Here is a 17,258-nt window from a genome sequence, read left to right as displayed (position 1 = left end):
GAGAGGGACCAGCATATAACGAAACTTGTTTTCAGATTATCCTGTGACCACGTGTGGGATGGGTTTGAAGGGGACCTGGGCAGGAGTCCTGAAAGGCCAGGCATGAGGGGGTGAAGGGACCCAGGGAATAAACAGCGCCCCTGAAGGGCTGATGGTGCTGAGGAAGGAGCCCAGTGGGACTCTCAGGTTTGGGTCCGATGGGGAAATCGGGAGAGAGGGAGGGTGAGAAGAGCGTAGGTTTATCTCATCGTTGCCAAAGGGCATTGCAAAGACTGGGGAGTCCTCGGGGAACTCCTCACTTTTGAACCTGATAGAAAAGAAATACCTTGTTTTCCACCAGCCTCAGATACGCTCCCTGGTTTCACATGGAGTACATGAACTCCAGTGCCCCCTACAATCATATACGTAATTGCTCTTTAATGAGGCCCGAAACCTTCCATTCAATTAGAAATGAAGCCCTGGCGGAGGTGCCAGCTCTGTAGCACCTGCTGGTCAGGGATGAGTGAGCAGGCTGGGCTGTGCAGGAAAACCTCCTGCCCTTCTGGGAAGTCTGAGGCATGTGCTGAGGACCACGGCCAGTGAGGTGGGGAAGGAGGGTCCACAGTGGCCAGAGCTCTGGCCTCACTTTGTCAGGGAGAGTCATCTTTGAGAAGGGGGCTCAGTGGTATGGCCCCCTCCACTGGGACATGCTCATGGTCCCACACCATCCCACCCCTCCTCAGGCCAGAGTTTGAGACGAGAGGGGCAGGGCCCCGCTTCAATGAAAGGACACATAGGCCCCTTGTTCCCCAGGAAGTCTGAGCTTTGGCGTCAGGGCAGAGTGCCAGGCAGGGGAGAGCCCTCAGGCGCAGCCTGTTCTTGCTGGGAGGTGTGGGAGCACAACCAGGAGCCGGGTGGGAGGAGTCGGGGGGGGGGGCGGGGGCAGCTGGCCAGTTTTGCAGAACGCATTCCCGGGATTGAGCAGTGAGGACGGAGTGGAGGGGGTGATAGCGAAGATAACAGAAAAGGTGGGTGCTGTCTCCATCCCCAGTCTTATGGCAGAAGGAGTGAAGCAGCACAGAAAAATGGCCTTTCCTGGTCTCAGCCAACAGTGTGGGTGTCCTGGCTCCAGGCCTGTCCCTCCTCTGTGGCCCCTGCAGGGGACACTGCCGCCCCTCTGAGGTTAAGAGGACTAACCCTACCCCCACCCCCAACCTTGGGCCAGGCCTGGTGTTGGCCAAGACCCAGCTGGCTCATGCTCATCCCCACAGACGCAGGCTGCCATCCCTCTACCCCCTCCAGGGCACAGAGCCATGGGGGGGAAAAAAAAAGATTTATTTAATCAGAGAGCCTCTGAAGGCACCTGGTTTCTGTTGAGTATAAAAAAGGCAGTAAAATAGCAACTGTACAGGATACATGATAGTTAGACACAAGGCAGGGGGAGCAGGGGAGGGGCAGGGAGGTTGGGGGAGGAGGTGCAGGGAGAAGGGAGGGGTGCAATATCAGACTGGACCTTAGAACAGACAGTCCTGGCCCCTAGCCACCCCTGGTACAGACAGACAAACATACAGACACATAGACACACACACTCTGAGCCTAGGAGCCTCTTCTCTCTGCTCAAGTGGGAATCAGAGCCAGATGTGGGGGGATTCGAGCATATGCAGGGACTGTGTCCCCTCCCTCGACCTTGACCTGCATGCCCACAACGTCCCTCTGTCCAACTGTCCACCCAGAGGCTCCCTCCTCGGGCCTGCACACTGGGCCCAGCACAGGCCATGGGAAAGCAGAATTCAGCTAGAAGAGAAGACCTCCAGCTCACCCCTACCCATCCCTGAAGGACAAGGAAGGGGCAAGAGCAGGCGGCCAGCGCAGCCCTCCGTCCATCCGGGGTCACACGATTGCCCGGAACAGGAAGGCGAAGACAGCCCCTAGCGCCAGGCCCAGCGACAGAAAGAAGGCCATGATGGCTCCAGCTGTCTCAGCCTCAGCCGGCTCCACTTTCCTAAAGGAGGGAGGCAAGGCTACCTCAGGATGGCCCCTCCTCCAGCCCCTCAGAGCATCAGCGTGGGGAGACTTGCCTGAGCACCCGGTTCCGCCGACCAACCCATCCTACCTTCCCAACCCCAATCTGCCTTTTCCCTCTTGGGGGGACATGTCCTGGGGGCTGTCTTCCTCCTGACCTGAGAGCCCCCTCCCCACCCCAGCTAAGTGAGCCTGGGCACCCCAACCCCGCGCTCCCGACCAGGACCAGGTGCCCCTCCCTGCTTGGCTCCTCAGCCTGGAGTCCTGAAGCACCAGGATAAGGGAGTCCCCTTTGCCCTTCCCCCCTCTGTTGAGTGTCCCCCATTGGAGCGTTAGGCCCCGCCCGACACTCACTTGGGCCCAAAGCACATGCAGAGACTGGCGAGGTAGCCGTTGGAGAAGGCGAAGGCGGCCATGAAGAAGGTGAACCACGCGTCGTGCTTGAAGATCACAGCCAGGTACTGGCGGGGATGGACGTTGCACAGAAGCAGCAGGGGCACGAACACCAGCCGGGCCAGCACCAGGCTTGGCAGCCAGCGGCTGTCCTTCCCAGGCTGTGGGGACCGGGCAGTGCCTCAGCCGGGCCGGCTCCCAGGCACACCCAGGCCCCCAGGGCTCCACAGGGGCCCCTCGGGATCTGCACTGAAACCTCAAAGCCGGGTTACCCTTATGGGTACTGATGGGGAAGGGGGCAGAGTGGAACCTTCTGGAATGCTGGGAATGTTCTCCATCTTGACCTGGGAGGTGATTACACAGGGGATGGACATATAGACAGTAAGCTGTACACTGAAGACTTGTACACCTCACTATACAGAATGTCTTGGTTTTATAAAAGCCTGGTTCCCTCGCCACCATACTTTCTTGGTGCCCTTTTATGGGGCTCAGGGTGGACGCTTCCCTCTCACCTCTCCCCGGGGCTTGGTGCCCTCTGCTTCCACTTACCCACATGGTTATGGTTGTGAGGCTCCGGCCCAGCCAGTCGAAGACATTGAAAGTCAAGAAACAGGACACGGGAATGAAGTAGTGTTCTGGGAAAGGAGGAAGACACCAGGGGATGGTGATTAGTCTGGAGGCAGACTTAGCAACCTTGACCCTCCCTGGGCCTGAGTGTCCCCAGGGAAGGGCAAGTGGACCAGGAGAGACCAGCTGGGGAGATGGCAGCCCAGGTCTCTTTTCCCCACTCCCAGTCCTGCTAGAGCCCGTCCATCCCCACCCCGGAGCCCACGGGGTCCTCACCCCAGGCGCTATTGCCTGCAATGCTGGACTTGACATCAGAGGTAACAACAGGGAACAGCCCGATGGTGACCGTGAAGTTGAAGCAGACGGAGAGAGCTGGGACTACAATCTGGAGGAAAGGGCCCCAGGTCCAGTCTTCATGGCAGCCATGCAATTCAGAACGCGCGCGCGCGCGCGCGCACACACACACACACACACACACACACACACACAGGAATCTAGGAGAGTGGCCAGAAAGGGATGGGATGGACTGTGTGGGGGTGGGGGGTGGGTGGGGGGAGCGAGGAGAGAAAGGGTGAGGGGTAGAGGGCACGCACATTTTTGAGGATGGCCCGGACTGAGGGGCTTTTGTTGTGGGGCTGAGATTTGGGGGCTGAAACTCCAAACTCCTCTTTGCCTGCTCTTGACGCCTCTCCTGGGGGTGACAGGTTGTGGAAGGATTTCCAAATTGCAGGAAAGACAGAGCAACAGGAAATGACATAAACATTCCCCAAAAGGGCCGGGGTTAGGTGGGGGTGGACACCGCCCTTCACAGTGCACAGGGCACCCTAACGCCTAGCACAGACCTCGAAATCCTCACAGTGCCAGTCCCTGTGTCCCATCCTCTCCCAGGAGCCTCCGCTCATGCTACACCTTGTCCCAGAATCTGAGATTGCTTCCCACTCAGGACCTCCCCCTATTTTAGTTCTCACAGCTCTTATTTCCCAGTGTCCCCTCACCCCACCCCTGGTCCCTCTGGCCGCTGCCTCATCTCTGCCCGTAAATACAGTGCACCCATCCCTGCCCTCTGTGCTCGGCTGCCCCCTGCCGGGAGGCCATGCTCCATCCCAGCTCCCTCGGGCTATTCAGACCTTTACTAATGAGGTCCAGCTTGGTCTCCTGCTCTCCAGGCCCTTCGAGCTTGAGCTGCTGGTAGTAGCGGTAGAATTCCTACCAAGTGAGGAAGACAAAGGTGGACTCAGAAACGGGATCTCCAGAATCTCTGCCTCCCCCAGGTGTCAGCCTCAGAACACCCGTGGTCCAGAGCCCTGGGCTCCCCAGACCCCAACCCCCCTTTCTCCTTTCGCTCACCAGCCGGGGCAGTCCCAGGTAACAAATGATGGTCACAATGATGACCCCACAGGCTGTGATGAAATAGCCGAAGGCACTTTCTGACAGCGCTGAGCCACCTGGGGTGGAGGGTGTCAGTAGTGAGACAGGGCCCACCGCCTTCTCCACGCAAAAACCAGACGGGCAGACACGACGGACGGCAAGACTTACTGGCGATGGCGCAGATCATGGCCACTGAGGCGAAGATGCCTGCCAGGCCCTGGCCACTCATGATGGGGGCCGTGTAGTGGGCAGGCAGGAGGCCAGCCAGACCAAACAGGCTGCCCTGCAGGATGGCACCGAATGCTGGGGGAACAGGGTGGGCATCAGCAGGGGTGCGGGCAGAGTGGGACTCACTTCCGCCGGGGGCTGTTGGGGCTCAGGGGAAAACAGGTTCCTGTAGCTCCTGCTTTACTGCCTGTGGGTCTTGCTGCCCAGTGGCCCCTCTCTCCGCCCCTCACTCGAAACCCTCAGGCGTCTGAGCCTTCACTGCCCACGGCATCCATTCCTCTGGGGGTTGGAATGAGCTCTTCTCTGCCGACGGCGGGTCTGAAGGAAGGGTGGGAGAGGTGGGAAGATCCCTGCCCCCGGTCCCCTCCCAGCCCCGCTTACAATTAATGAGCATGATCTTGACCATGGTGATGATGAAGAAGGGCAGGGCGTCCAGGTGCACCCTCACCAGGATAGCAGTGACCAGGAACACCAGCAGGATGGCCACCAGGCTGCCCAGGATCCGAACGGACTGGGGGATCCTGCGGGAGAGGCCCAGGTGGCGGAGAGGCGTGGTGAAGGCAGGGGCTCAGCCCAGGGTGCTCAGGAGGCAGCCAGGGGTCAGGCTGGGCCTGGGCGCTCACCGCTGATGCAAGAAGGAGTTGAGGCAGGTAAAGATCAGCAGGGGTAGCATGGCACACAAGGTCATGACATTGTTGAAGATGGAACTCAGGTAACTCCGACCCGCAGAGGGTACCGCGGGGGTGGTTGACACCTGGATGTCCCTGCTCAGGTCAGCAGTGCCCAAGGACACGTTCTGGGACTGGCCCAGGCGGTTTGTGAAATACTGTGGGGGTGCAGGGAGGAGTGTTAGAACCTCCCTCCCTGTGCCCACGAGTACAGATCCAGGCCCTACCTGCCCGGTGGACATGCCCCCTGGAGCCCAGTCCCCCAGTCTCACCATAGTGGCTGTCATGAAAAAATTCCAGGGGAGCAGGGTCCCCAGGCCCAGCATGAAGAAGACAAGCCAGACGGCTTTGTACCTGGGGAGGGGAGAGGAGAGAGGAGCCAAGTGACCCACCAGCCCCCCCCTTCCCAGATCAAACTCGGGGAAGCCCGTCCCTCCTGCCTTCAGTCTCTCCAGCCATCCTGGGGCACAGGGCATCTGTGTTTGTGTCCAAGCGCATGTGTCCTCCTACGTGCATGTGGAGGGGGAGGTGTCCTGGGAGAGGGAACAGGGCCCAGCTGTGTCCAGAGGAGGAGGAGGAGGAGGAGGAGGAGGGACACAGGCTGAAGGACATGACTACAGGACGGTGGTTCTCAGCCCCCGAAGACTCAGGGGACCCTGCAGGCTTGGGAACCAGTGTGATCCACACATCTGGAGGTGGTTTTGGAAATCCTGCTCTACAGGCGGGGGGTGGGGGGGTGGCGGGGAGTGAGAAGCAAACAGCAAGTGTCTCCCGCCCCCGCCCGCAGGGCTGGCTGGAAGTGATGATGCAGCCTGGCCAGGGACCATGCGGCTCCCCAAAGAGAATTCTGAGGTCAAGAAACTCCCAGACCGTTCTGGATCTAGTGAGGCAGGCAAGGTGCCCGAGGGCAGCTGGGAAATGAGGAAGCTGTTTTTTCCAGGCCCAGACAGAACCGGCTTTGTAGGTCACACCACCCAGGCCAGGCCAGGAGGTATCCGGCCACTGAATGTCATCTGGGCCCCAGAGTGTAAATAAGTGCCATCCCTGCTTTTGCCAGGTCAACCCCAAGTCCTACACCTCAGGGCCTGTCTGGAACGGGCCAGCTTCTCCCAGGCAGCCCTGGGTGCTCCCACTATGGTCTTCAGATGTGTCTGCCATACCCTCCCGACAGCCAACAGCTGCTTTCTTCACAGATGGCAGGGACAAAGCCCCGGGCAGTGAGGGCAGGTCTGGCCAGAGCGCAGTGCCTGGACTCACGCAGGGAGGGCCTGGGTGAGCGCCCCAACTGGGCAGGTCTGAGTCATTACAACTGCAGTCCCCAGCTCCCTCTTATACCCTTGAAATAGAGAGCTAAGGGCTTGGTTCAGAGACCCAAAATGAAGCGAGAAACTCCCAGTCAAGGTCACACAGGAAAGGGTTGGGGGGGGGGGGGCAGGATGAGTGCAACAGGGGACGGAGATGGGAGTGGTGAGGCTGGGAAGGGGCAGGCAAGCAGCCTGGGAGTAGGGACGAGGGAGGGCAGCAACCTGGGGCCTGTACTTACCGTCTCCTTCCATTCTCGCCGATCCAAATAAACCTCACCTCTTTTTACAGGTGGGAAATGGTCCCAGGGGGCCAAGTGCCCAAGGACCCACCGCCAGAAACGGTCTAGTTCTGTGGCTTTTGGCACAGGAGGGAGACAGAACGGGAGGGAGAGGTGAAGGGGTGAGGAGCTTTGGACCTGAGGCATGGCTTCATCAACCTGCTTGGGTCCCAGACTCCTAGGAGGAGTTGAACCAAGCGACAGCCTCTTCCCCCAAAACACATCCGCACGACCACACGGGCGGGTCTGACTGGAGGGAGTCACAGGCCCCAGAGGTGCAGAAGTGAGAGGAAGGTCAGAGCAAGGACCGAGTGCGCCAAGGTCATGTGAGATGGAAGCAACCCTGAGGGAGGGGCCGTTCTGCCAGATGTGCTCTGGAATGAGGGGTGCTGCCAAATGTCTCCCCGTGGTGGTGGTGGGGCCGGAAGCTGCTGGCTGGCTGGAGAGCAACAGTGGAAAAACTGACAGGCCAGGGAGGAGCTGTCACTCACCCACCCTGACCCTCCCCACAGACACCCCAGTCAGCACCCAGCATGGCCCCCACCCCTGATACAGACCTGACTCACAGCTATCTGGCTGGAAGGCCAGTCAGCAGTGACAACTCCAAATTCCAAAGGACACGCCACCCAGACCCTAGAGACCCATTTCCACACCCCTGGGTCCCCAGCCCAGGTCTCCCCGTACCTGTCCTGAGGCTGGTGACTGGTTGTCATGGTGACCGCGGCCTTGGTTTTGCCTGGCTGACTGCTCTCTCCCTCTGAGGCTTGCTTGGGGCAGAAGCAGTGTGAGGCCTTGTCTCCGTCCTGTCTCCCCCCTCTTCAGACTCTTGGGGTGTAGGAGCGGGCAGGGCAGACAGAGCTTGAAAACCCGGATCCCAGCAGGACCCCTCCTGGCCCTGCCTCTCAGGACTGCTCAGCCTGACCCCTCTGGCCAGTCCCGTTGGGCCCCCCTGCCTGCTCAGGCTCTACCTGGCAGCAGGCCTGGCCTGGCCACTGTCACTGCTATTTTTACCCAGCAGCAAAGCCGTTTGTAAGCTGGCAAACCGGAGGGTGGGGAGCAGGAGGGAAGGAGGAGGACGTCTGATTGAGAGGGAGGGAAAAGACAGGCAAAGGCAGGGGAAGAGGATGAGAGGGGTCAGGGACAGTGACGACAATGGAAGGAGGGACAGGGGGAGGGAAACAGAAAGGAGACAGAGTGGAGAGGGGGAGGGGGGCACCACTAACATCTGCAAGAGCAGCAGCCACAGGGATGATGGCTGGGGCCAAGCCAGCGGCCTGCCCTCCCGCCCTCCCTCCCGGGGAGCCCCTGGACTCATGGCTAGGGTGGCTCTGGAGAACCTGTCCCCTCCTGGAGGCGCCCCACACTCCAGCCTCTCTGCTGGTGGCACCTGAACCTTCCTTTCCAGCCACTGCCCAGGGGCTTCCTAATTCCTGGTCAGTTTTCCAGGAAAACACTTTCCGATGGGTGTGGGACACAGCCTTTTCCACAACCTCGCTTGACCCCTCCCCTGACCCCCAGTCCTGGCCCGAGTCACCCCATCCCCCACTGGTTCCTCTCTCACTCCCAGGCCCCTTCACTCTTCCCCTTTCTCAAAGCAAACTCGCAGGGAAGATTGGGGGGTGGGGGCACAGGCCTGACTAACTGCATAGTCCCAAAGCTCCTACCCGCCCCCTCATGTCCCTCTCCTGCTCCCCCCTTGTGTTATTTCCTCAGCTGGGACCTCTCTGGCACCAGCAGATACAATATCCTGGTCACCGCCCCCCAAGTGAGGGCTTCGCTTTGGAGCCAGGAGGACTGGCTTCCCCCATCGCCCGCCTGGGCCTGCACTCACCAGACGCCCAGGCTTGTCAGCAGAAGGGACAGAGCCGCGGAGGCTGGGCAGTCCCTGGGGGGTGGTCCTAGCTCCCGCGCAGGCAGGCCTTGTCCATGGGCTCCTCCTGGGTAAGGGTCCAGAATGAAGACAGTGGCACAGGGCATATGGGGAGAGAACCACCCCCACCCCCGCCTTGCTGTGGGAGGAAGCTGCCCCATTCTGAGAAGCCTCACACACACCCTCAGCCAGGGAGATAAAAAGCCACCCTGCAGCTGGGGAGATAACAGACCCAACAGTCTCAGCAGGGGAGCTGAGGGAGTGGGCCCACTCACAGGTGCAGCCGGTGCTCTGGGTCCCAGGCCAAGACAGACCCCTTCAGGGACCCCATACCCTCCACGGGCTTTCCTACCCATCCCGGGAAGTCACCCGCACCTGGGTGGTGGGACGGGGAGGGGAGGGGCAGACCCGCACATCTCCATCTGGAGGCAGAGGGCTTTTTCCGTCCACCCTTTCCACAAATATTTACCAAGGACCTTTGCAGGCTAGCCAGGCCCTGTTCTAGGCACTGGGGGTAGAGTGGTGAGCAACTTTATACATTTTCTGGAGGGATGAGGGCAAGAAGGGGGAGGAGGGAATGGACAGAGAAGGCTCAGGACTCAGGTTTTCTATTAGGGACCAGGGAGGGGAAACCCCAGCCTTTCACCTCAGCATACCCGCTGCTCCTCTCCACACCCTCAGGCAAGATTCCTGGCAGTGCAGTTTCAAACCAGGCCAGAGCCCGGTTTCCTTAGTGAAATCGGCCTTAGGCTCAGAGGAGTGTTAATTTCTGCCTTCTCCCTCAGCGACACCCCTGCTTTCTGTTCTCAGTAAACCCACCCCACTCCCGGGTACAATTCAACTCCAGAGGCAGCCCCTCCCCCTGCCCACATCCTGACACTCAGCAGGCCGGCCCAGGTGTTTTATTCTTGTCTGCCTTTGCCCAGCAGCAAACAGGGATGTGATACCAGCTCGGAGCATCGGGTGTACCTCCAGCCATGCCTTGGCATGCCCCCACGGCCAAACTCAGCCGCCAAACTCAGGTTCCCGGCACCTGTCATGCACCCCAGCTTCTAGACACACCTCTGTGGCGGTCAAATTCTCCACTCCCAGGATCCTATATGGGGCCAGCCTGCAGACAGCCCCCCTTTCCCTATAGCCACCATAGCGAGTTCCACATGGTCTCCTTTGAACAGAGCGGGGCCGCTAATGTCCAGGGGGGTTGAGTCTCCTGCCTACAGTCACAGAGCAAGTGAAGGGGCGAGCTGGAATTCAAACTCAAGGTGCAGCTTATTCTAGGCTTCTGTGTGTGTGTGTGTGTGTCTGTGTGTGTGTGTGTGTGTGTGTGTGTGTGTGTGTGTGTGCGTGTAGGTATAAAGCCTGCTTCCCAGCTAGCCCTGTATACCGGGAGGTGGGGGGGAAATAAGGTGGCAGCCAAGGTCACCTCCAGCCTGACAGGGGTGTCAAGTGTAAGGCAGCCCTAACTGGTTTGGCTCAGTGGATAGAGCGTCAGCCTGCGGACTCAAGGGTCCCAGGTTCGATTCCAGTCAAGGGCATGTACCTTGGTTGCGGGCACATCCCCCTGTGGGGGGTGTGCAGGAGGCAGCTGATCGATGTTTCTAACTCTCTATCCCTCCCCCTTCCTCAATAAAATATATATTTTAAAAAATCAATAAAATATATATTTTTTAAAAAGTGTAAGGCACCCCTCTCCCATGTCGCCCACATCCTGGCGTGGAGAGCTCCACGCCGGCAGGAGGGAAGAGGGAGGGTCTAAAGGCTGCCAGAGAAATGGGCAGAGGGGCCGCCCAAGAGGGGTGAGGGGCAGGATGGGACCAGCTCTCCCCTGGGAAGAAAGCCTTGTCTTTTCCCCGATGAAGGAAGGTCCTCTCTCGGGGAGTAAAGGAGGACGCACCCCGCAAGGGGAGGCGAGGGACACGAGTCGGTCGATGAAAGGCGGTGGTTAAAGAGACAGCGCCTCCGTTCCGCGCGCCCTCAGCCCCATCTCCTCACCCGGCGTAGCTAGCGGCCCGGCGCCCCCCGCTACCCACCAGATGAACCGCGATGGCCCCTCGGCCCGCCCGCCCTTTGCGGAGGTCAGCTCCGGAGCCAGCCACCCCGCCCTGCTCGGGCCCCTCTCCCACGCACCCTTTTCCTTCCCTCCGGCACCCCTCTTGCTCGCCACGTGCTGCGCGACTCGGCACACTGTGCGCCTGGGGCCCCACAGGACATCCCCGCTGCTGGCCCTGGAGCTGCCAGCCCCCGCCTACTTGCCCTCGTGGCAGGCGGACAGCGGTGCCTTACGCTCCGCCCGGCCCCGGCCCCCCCCGGTCCCCGGCCCCCGCTCCAGCCCGCAGCCCCAGGCAGCACCTGCAGTTAAGGCGTCCTCCCGCGCAGAGATCCCCGCGCTCTATCGCCGCTTCCCGCGCCCGCGCTGCGCATTCAAACCCCTTCCGCTGGGCCCGCCCCGGGCGCGCCCCCGCCCCGCCCGCCCCCCGCCCCCTTTCCCCGCTCCCTCCCAGCTCTCCCCGCCTCCCACCTCCGCGCGGCCCCGGACTGCCCCCGCCGAACCCTCAGAGGTTCCCGATCCGAACGGGCCCCGGACCCGAGACCTTCGCCCCCAGGGCCGCTGACCCACACCTCGCCCTATCTCTGGGCCCGGCTGCACCAAAGCCCGCCCATCAAGGAGCACGCGGCGTTGGAGGGTACAGCCCCACAGGGGTTCCCCTACCTCCTCGGTGCTGGGGCTGCACAAATCCTACACCGCTCCTCTCGGGGCTCTCCCACCCACAAACCTGCCCGACAGGCCCCGGCGCCCCCAGCTCCACACTCTCTCAGAGCGCGCCTGGCCCTCCCTTATCACTCCCCAAACCCCTCCCACGCCACCTTCGTCCACGCTGCACCCCTTTCCTTTCCAGCGACCCCTCCTTTTCAGTGCCGTTCTTCCTTTCACGCCTGTCCTGATCTTTGCTCTTCCGCCCTCGACCCCACTGAGCCCTGGGACCCCTGACAACCTGGGTCTAATCAGGGACCCGCGTGGTGGGTTTTCCCCTCTGACACACACAGACCGCACGTCCACACAAGCACGCCGCCCACAGCTCTGCCTCGGAGAGGGATGTGTGGCTGTGTGTGCGGTGATGGGTGGAGGCACAGCCCTGTGGCCCCCTCATGATTCACCCTTTCTAAATTCAGATCTTTGGAAAGACAGAGGCACAGTTGGGGATGGGAAGAGAAAAAGCCCCGGAGCAGCCTTACATCCTGAGTGAATCCTATTTCCTGACAGGGGCGGAAGCTTGCCGAGCCCCACATCCTCCACCATGGGAGGAAGAGGGGGTGGACATGCTGAGGAGTGGTCAGTCCTAGTACCTCCAAGGGAGGGGGAGGGGATCCCCTCCATTTTTGCAGGTTAGTAGATTTGGGGGAAGGGGACTCACTGCCCCTACAGCAGCTCTCAGTGCTGGAGGACCATCCAAAGGCAGAGAGGTGCTGAAGAGAGAAAATCCAATGCAGTCCCCAACCCCGCCCCCTCGGCCCCAGGGGCCCGTCCCCTGGAGAAGCCACAGACACTAATGAACAATTAGGAGTACGAATATCTTAGGGATAGGAGAGTCACACGCTCTCCCCAGATCAGACTGGGCCCCAGGGAAGGAGTAGCTTTGTCACTCAAGGATCAGTGGACACTCCCCAAGCTACTCCAGAAGGGTGTTCCCAGCCTTCCAACTGTTTGTCCCACAGAGACATGACACACCATCACCCCCCAGTCTCACCCAAACAGAGGGCAGGAAGCGGGGTATCGGCGGTATTTTTCTAGGCACTGCACCATGGCTTAATGGGGATCGACCCACCCCCCCATTCCTACCCTGTGTTTGTCCAGTCTCTCTCTCTTCCTCTCCAGGCCCTCCTCTCCCCTCTTTCTTGGCTCCCGTCTCTCTCCCCACCTCTGTTGACCAGCTTTGGACCTGTGGGGGTGGCAGGCCTTAGTGGTCAGACAGATCCGCCAGGCACGGCTAGGCTGGTGGCCAATGGCTGCCGTTGTGCGCAAAGGGGGCTGGAGCTGGAAAGAAATTGGAGGGAAGTGGTGAGGGTTCTGGGTCAGACGGGGGAGGGCTGGTTCCTCTCTCCACCCCTGCCCAAGCCCGGCCTGTTCCCTAGATGGCAACAGCCAGGGCTGTTATTGCTGGACGGAAGCCCAGGTGGCACTCGCCCTGCCTGGCCCCCTGCCAGCACCAGCAGCCCTCCAGAGCCACTCCTCTGGGCAGAGATGATTGCTGGACGCCGAGGCCCTCTGCTGGACAGCCTCAGAGCCAACTCTCCCAGCCTGTGCCTGGAGTATTTCAAGTCTCAGCCCCCCTTCCTGGGCTCCCTCATGTCCTTGGCATAGGAGTGGGGTGAGACCCCATTTGAAATTGTCGCTTGTCCCAGACTCCATCCAAGCCTGCCTCACCCCAGGCGGCCTCCCTCCAGCCTTGTTTGCTGGAAATGTGCTGGCTGGGCCCAGCGTTCTGTCACCAGCACACGCCTCATGACTGTGTGCGTTCTCAGTTGTGTTTGTGATTTCGTCTCCATGGCTGGGGCTGGGGCTGGGGCAAGGCCCGGGAGGTACTTGCCTGCGATGCAAAATTTAAAGGGAGGGGGGGTGCTGCCAAAAAATTCAGGAATCAAGATGAATAATATTTTAATGGAATACTTTTAAAGAATCATAGTTAATGAAAAATATCCGTGAACAAAACGTCAACATTTAAAATAAAGACAGGCAGGATCTGGCCCCCTCAGGGTCAGACTCACCTCACCTTCCTTGAGAGTGGACAGGGGCCTGGGCTTGCCCTTGCAGCCTAATTCCTCAGACCTTCGCCCCTTCCTCGGCCCCGGGTGCGTTCCTGACCTTGCGTGGTCAGTGTGGGTTTGGGGCAAAGTCCCAGAGGGGTGTGCCCTCCGCCAGAAACCGCAGATTCCCATCCGTGGTTATCCCACCTCCACCGGGAGCCTGTGCGCACCCTCCGCCTCCGGGGCCGGGGGCCAGCGCAGGCCCCGCCTCCCCCGCCGCTGCTCCCCGCACCCCTGCGGAGGCCTGGGAGGGGCGTCCTGAGTTGCGGGGCGGGTGGGCAGGAAGTCCTTGGGCCCGCAGGACCCTGGTCGCCCTCCCGGCCTCCTCATCTCGGGATGGGAGCCGCAGCCGGAATCCGCGGCCCGCGCCGGGTCTGGCCGGTCTCCGCCGCCGGGAGGGAGAGGGGCTGCGACCTGCGATCCGAGCTCCGCGGCCGGCTCTGTGCCCGCCCGGCGGCAGCCCGGGAGCCGGGAGGGCTCCGGGGAGCCGGCGGCAGGGAGGCCAGCTGCAAGGGAGGCCGGGAGCAAGGCCCGACGCAGGAAAAAAGAAAAAGAAAAAAAAGTCTCCCGTGGCCTCGGAGGGGAACAGGGGCTCTCACCCCCTGCACCCCGCTCCTCCCCCCCGGCCGCCTGCCCGAGAGGGGCGAGCACGTGCGCTGGCGTTTGAGGCCGCCAGGAGGAAACGCAGGGCCGCGGCGGGGGGCGGGGGGGGGGGGGGTCCGGCGGGAAGCCCACGGGCAGGAGTGGGGCTCACAGCTCTGGTCTCAGGTCTTCCCCTGGCCCTAGCTTCTGCCGGGTGTGGGGACACGATGGGTCCTGTGAGGTGCCTCTGTTCCTTCCTGGGCCCCTCTGGCCCCAGAGCTGGTGGAAGGAGGAGGGAGGAGGACTACTGCTGGAGGAGCCTAAACAGATGATCCCGAGGCTGAGATGCAAATACATCTGACCACTCTCCTTTGACCGGGGACGGACGCCCCGCTGGGGAGGAGGAAATGAGCGCTGAGTTCCTCAGGTCCTCGCCCGCCGCCCCCCCCCCCCCACCCCCCAGCAGCACCTTCTCTGCCCGCAGAGTGCCCCTCAGGAGCAGGCATGTCTGCACTGCTGCCCACGGCGGCGGCCCACAGGGCCTCGGCCAACAAACCCCCCTCTGCCCGCCAGCAGGAGCCCAGAAGAGGCTCCAAACGCAGTCAGGGACGTTTTCCTCCTTACCGGGAGCTGGGCAACCACACGCTCCGAGAGAGGCCCAGGACTGCGGCCAGAGTGGGGCGAGAGAAAGCTTCCCGGAGGTGAGGCCTGCCAGGCTCAATGGAATGGGGTCGGAGGGAGCCTTGAGTCGCTCCTCACCCCCAGCCCCTGGCCAGGTGAGACTGTCTGGCAGCACAGGCAGGAGTGTGGCTGATAAGAATTTCAAAGGCACCCCAGGAATTCAAAAATATTTATTGAGCACCTGCTGCATGCTGGGCTTTGGGGCGGGACTGAGTCTGGGGAGGGGTGGGGGGCGGGATAGAAATCAAGGTTTCATGCTTTTAAGGTAAATCCTCAGTCGGGAAGACAGTCTGGGTTAAAATCTTGCCTCTCCACTAAATGGTCAATTGTCCCTGGGTTAAACATTGTCCCTCCCTGGACCCCATGCCTGCATTTGTCTGGGGTAAGGAGGTGGCCCGGTGATTAGGAAAGGCCCTGAGGACTGCAGAGAGGAGGTACAGACCAGTTTTCTGCTAGAGGCAGGGCATGGTTCCAGTCATTCCTGCTGGGGCCGGGAGGCAAGTCTTGTTCAGACCCCTCTCATGCTCAGTCCCGAACCATGTCTAGTGCCCACTGGGCAGGCTTCGGTCAGTGATGGTGCCAGGACCGTCTTACTCCACAAGAAAGCATTTCGTTCCTGCTGTTACCAGGACTCGTGGCCTCATTTTTGTGGGGCTAGCCTCTCTCTCCTCTCAGGGCGGGCCACTCTGGAGGCCTCTCCAGAGTCTGGCTGGTGTCTCTGGCTGAGGATGAACAACAGACAGCTCAGCAAAGCCTCACGCAAGTCCTGCGAGCCCAGGCGGCGGGCCAGTCGACGCAGCAGGGGCAGGAGGTGCTGGCGGGCCAGGCGGGCGGCGGGCAGCAGCAGGCGGGACAGCAGCAATCGAAGCAGGAGTGGGAGCAGCGGGGCGGGCATGGCCGGGTCAGTGACTTGGAAGGCAATCCAGAATCTGGGCTTGCCTCTCCGGCTCCCTCCTCACCTGCAAAGACATGGGGTGCTGGGCAGAATTCCCACCCACTTCCGTTTCCACCATCACCCTCTCCAGACCTCAACTCACGGGTCACTTTTGCTTTCCTGAAGCCCTTTCTGTTGGCGAGGTAGCTGGAGCAGGAGGGGTTCTCCCTGGAGAGGAAAGCTGGGACCAGGGCCTACAGCCTGCCATTCCCAGCCTTCAGGGCTCCTACCGTCCCCTGCACCCTCCCCTTCTCTAGTCCCCCTCTCCTCTTGCACACACTCTGGACACTCTCCATTCCTCCTCCCTCGATCCAGCAGAAGTTCCTCCCCAGGCAATTCTAACTTTTCTCTTTGGGCCCTTGATCCAGCCTGACCTGACACTCCTTACCCTCCCAAATCCCCACTCCCGTGGGCAGCAACTCTTACCAGTCAGAACCACTGCTCTGAAGCAATCTCTGCCCGAATTTGCTTGTGGGGACACGACTTCACAGGACACTCAGTACACAGGGCTGCCCCACCCAGCTCAGCCCCACCCAGGACAGCTTGCCAGGGTGGGGGGAGCGAGGAAGAGACAGCTGTGTGCTGGCACCTGGTATCTGGAGGGGAGGGGGCAGCTGGGCTGCAAGAAGTGGAAGGAACAGATGCAGGGATTCTCCTGGCTGGGTTCAGACCTCAGAGACGGAACCCAGACTGCACGTTCTAATGATGTGGCTGTATGCACGCTGATTCTTCCGGCTTCGGTTACCTCAGTTCCAAAGGGGGGCGGGTGGATCTGGGGGGAGCGACTGAATGGGACTGTGTCTGAGACCCACTTGCCCAAATCTCAGAAGCAGTAACACTGCAGCAGCCCAGACACACCAGGCATCCTCAGAGTGGGCGAGATGGAGAACAGGACCTGGGCAGGCACCTGTGGGCCCTCTCCTGGGGCAGAGGAGTGGGGTCACAGTCCATCTCACAGCTGGGCCCATGGGAAGAGCTGGGCGGCACTCCAGCACTCCAGCTGAGGAAGAGGAATACCCACTTCAGGACCCTCTTCTCTACCTCCTCCCCCACAACCCCAACCCCAAGATTAAATTACATTCCACATGGTAGCAAGCTGTAGAGATAGCCTGGGTTTGTTCTGTTTTACAATGTGTACCTCATCCTCCTGTTTCATAAAATGGAGGTCATTTCTGCCTTCCTGGACTCCGATGAGATAATAGTTGTGAAAGTGTTTCCTAAACGTTAACCTAGCCTTGGGAATATGACCATTTATCATTGCTTCACCACCAGCCTCCCATGGCATCATCACATTTCCAAAATCATCAAAGGCCTCGAAGAAAGAAAACGTAACCATCTAAAGGGCCCGTTCATTTCCACCTGGAGGAAGCAGGAGCCAGAGTGCAGGGTTGTTGTTTTTTTTAATAAATATATTTTATTGATTTTTTACAGAGAGGAAGGGAGAGGGATAGAGAGTTAGAAACATCGATGAGAGAGAAACATCGATCAGCTGCCTCCTACACACCCCCCACTGGGGACGTGCCCGCAACCAAGGTACATGCCCTTGACCGGAATCGAACCCGGGACCTTTCAGTCCGCAGG

The 17,258-nt window shown here is 60.5% G+C and overlaps 2 protein-coding genes across 8 annotated transcripts; both read right to left on the bottom strand.

Moving 5' to 3' along the window:
- Window positions 1–1,263: 1,263 nt before the first annotated feature.
- Window positions 1,264–14,791, bottom strand: SLC29A1 (solute carrier family 29 member 1 (Augustine blood group)). Of its 5 annotated transcripts, none has more exons than XM_054722034.1 (14): window positions 14,687–14,791; window positions 8,639–8,744; window positions 7,492–7,574; window positions 5,498–5,579; window positions 5,181–5,383; window positions 4,939–5,078; window positions 4,498–4,632; window positions 4,309–4,406; window positions 4,089–4,167; window positions 3,555–3,652; window positions 3,238–3,346; window positions 2,944–3,029; window positions 2,356–2,555; window positions 1,264–1,981 (listed from the first exon to the last, which is right to left on the bottom strand). In XM_054722034.1, exons 3-14 carry the CDS (start codon window positions 7,518–7,520, stop codon window positions 1,870–1,872), a joined length of 1,371 nt encoding a protein of 456 aa, XP_054578009.1. In that variant the 5' UTR covers window positions 7,521–7,574; window positions 8,639–8,744; window positions 14,687–14,791; the 3' UTR covers window positions 1,264–1,869. The 5 variants fall into 5 exon arrangements, with proteins under 5 accessions (XP_054578009.1, XP_054578012.1, XP_054578010.1 ...); XM_054722037.1 differs by lacking the exon at window positions 14,687–14,791 and adding an exon at window positions 12,516–12,584; XM_054722035.1 differs by lacking the exon at window positions 14,687–14,791 and adding an exon at window positions 11,388–11,449.
- A 190-nt stretch (window positions 14,792–14,981) lies between these two features.
- MYMX (myomixer, myoblast fusion factor) lies at window positions 14,982–16,137 on the bottom strand. Of its 3 annotated transcripts, none has more exons than XM_028127894.2 (2): window positions 16,104–16,137; window positions 14,982–15,702 (listed from the first exon to the last, which is right to left on the bottom strand). In XM_028127894.2, exon 2 carries the CDS (start codon window positions 15,636–15,638, stop codon window positions 15,384–15,386), a length of 255 nt encoding a protein of 84 aa, XP_027983695.2. In that variant the 5' UTR covers window positions 15,639–15,702; window positions 16,104–16,137; the 3' UTR covers window positions 14,982–15,383. The 3 variants fall into 3 exon arrangements, with proteins under 3 accessions (XP_027983695.2, XP_054578013.1, XP_054578014.1); XM_054722038.1 differs by lacking the exon at window positions 16,104–16,137 and adding an exon at window positions 15,781–16,060; XM_054722039.1 differs by lacking the exon at window positions 16,104–16,137 and adding an exon at window positions 15,958–16,060.
- Between the last annotated feature and the right edge of the window lie 1,121 nt (window positions 16,138–17,258).

The sequence above is a fragment of the Eptesicus fuscus genome, chromosome 10, assembly GCF_027574615.1.
Source record: "Eptesicus fuscus isolate TK198812 chromosome 10, DD_ASM_mEF_20220401, whole genome shotgun sequence".
NCBI lineage: Eukaryota > Metazoa > Chordata > Mammalia > Chiroptera > Vespertilionidae > Eptesicus > Eptesicus fuscus.
This window is presented reverse-complemented; position numbering and strand designations above follow the sequence as displayed.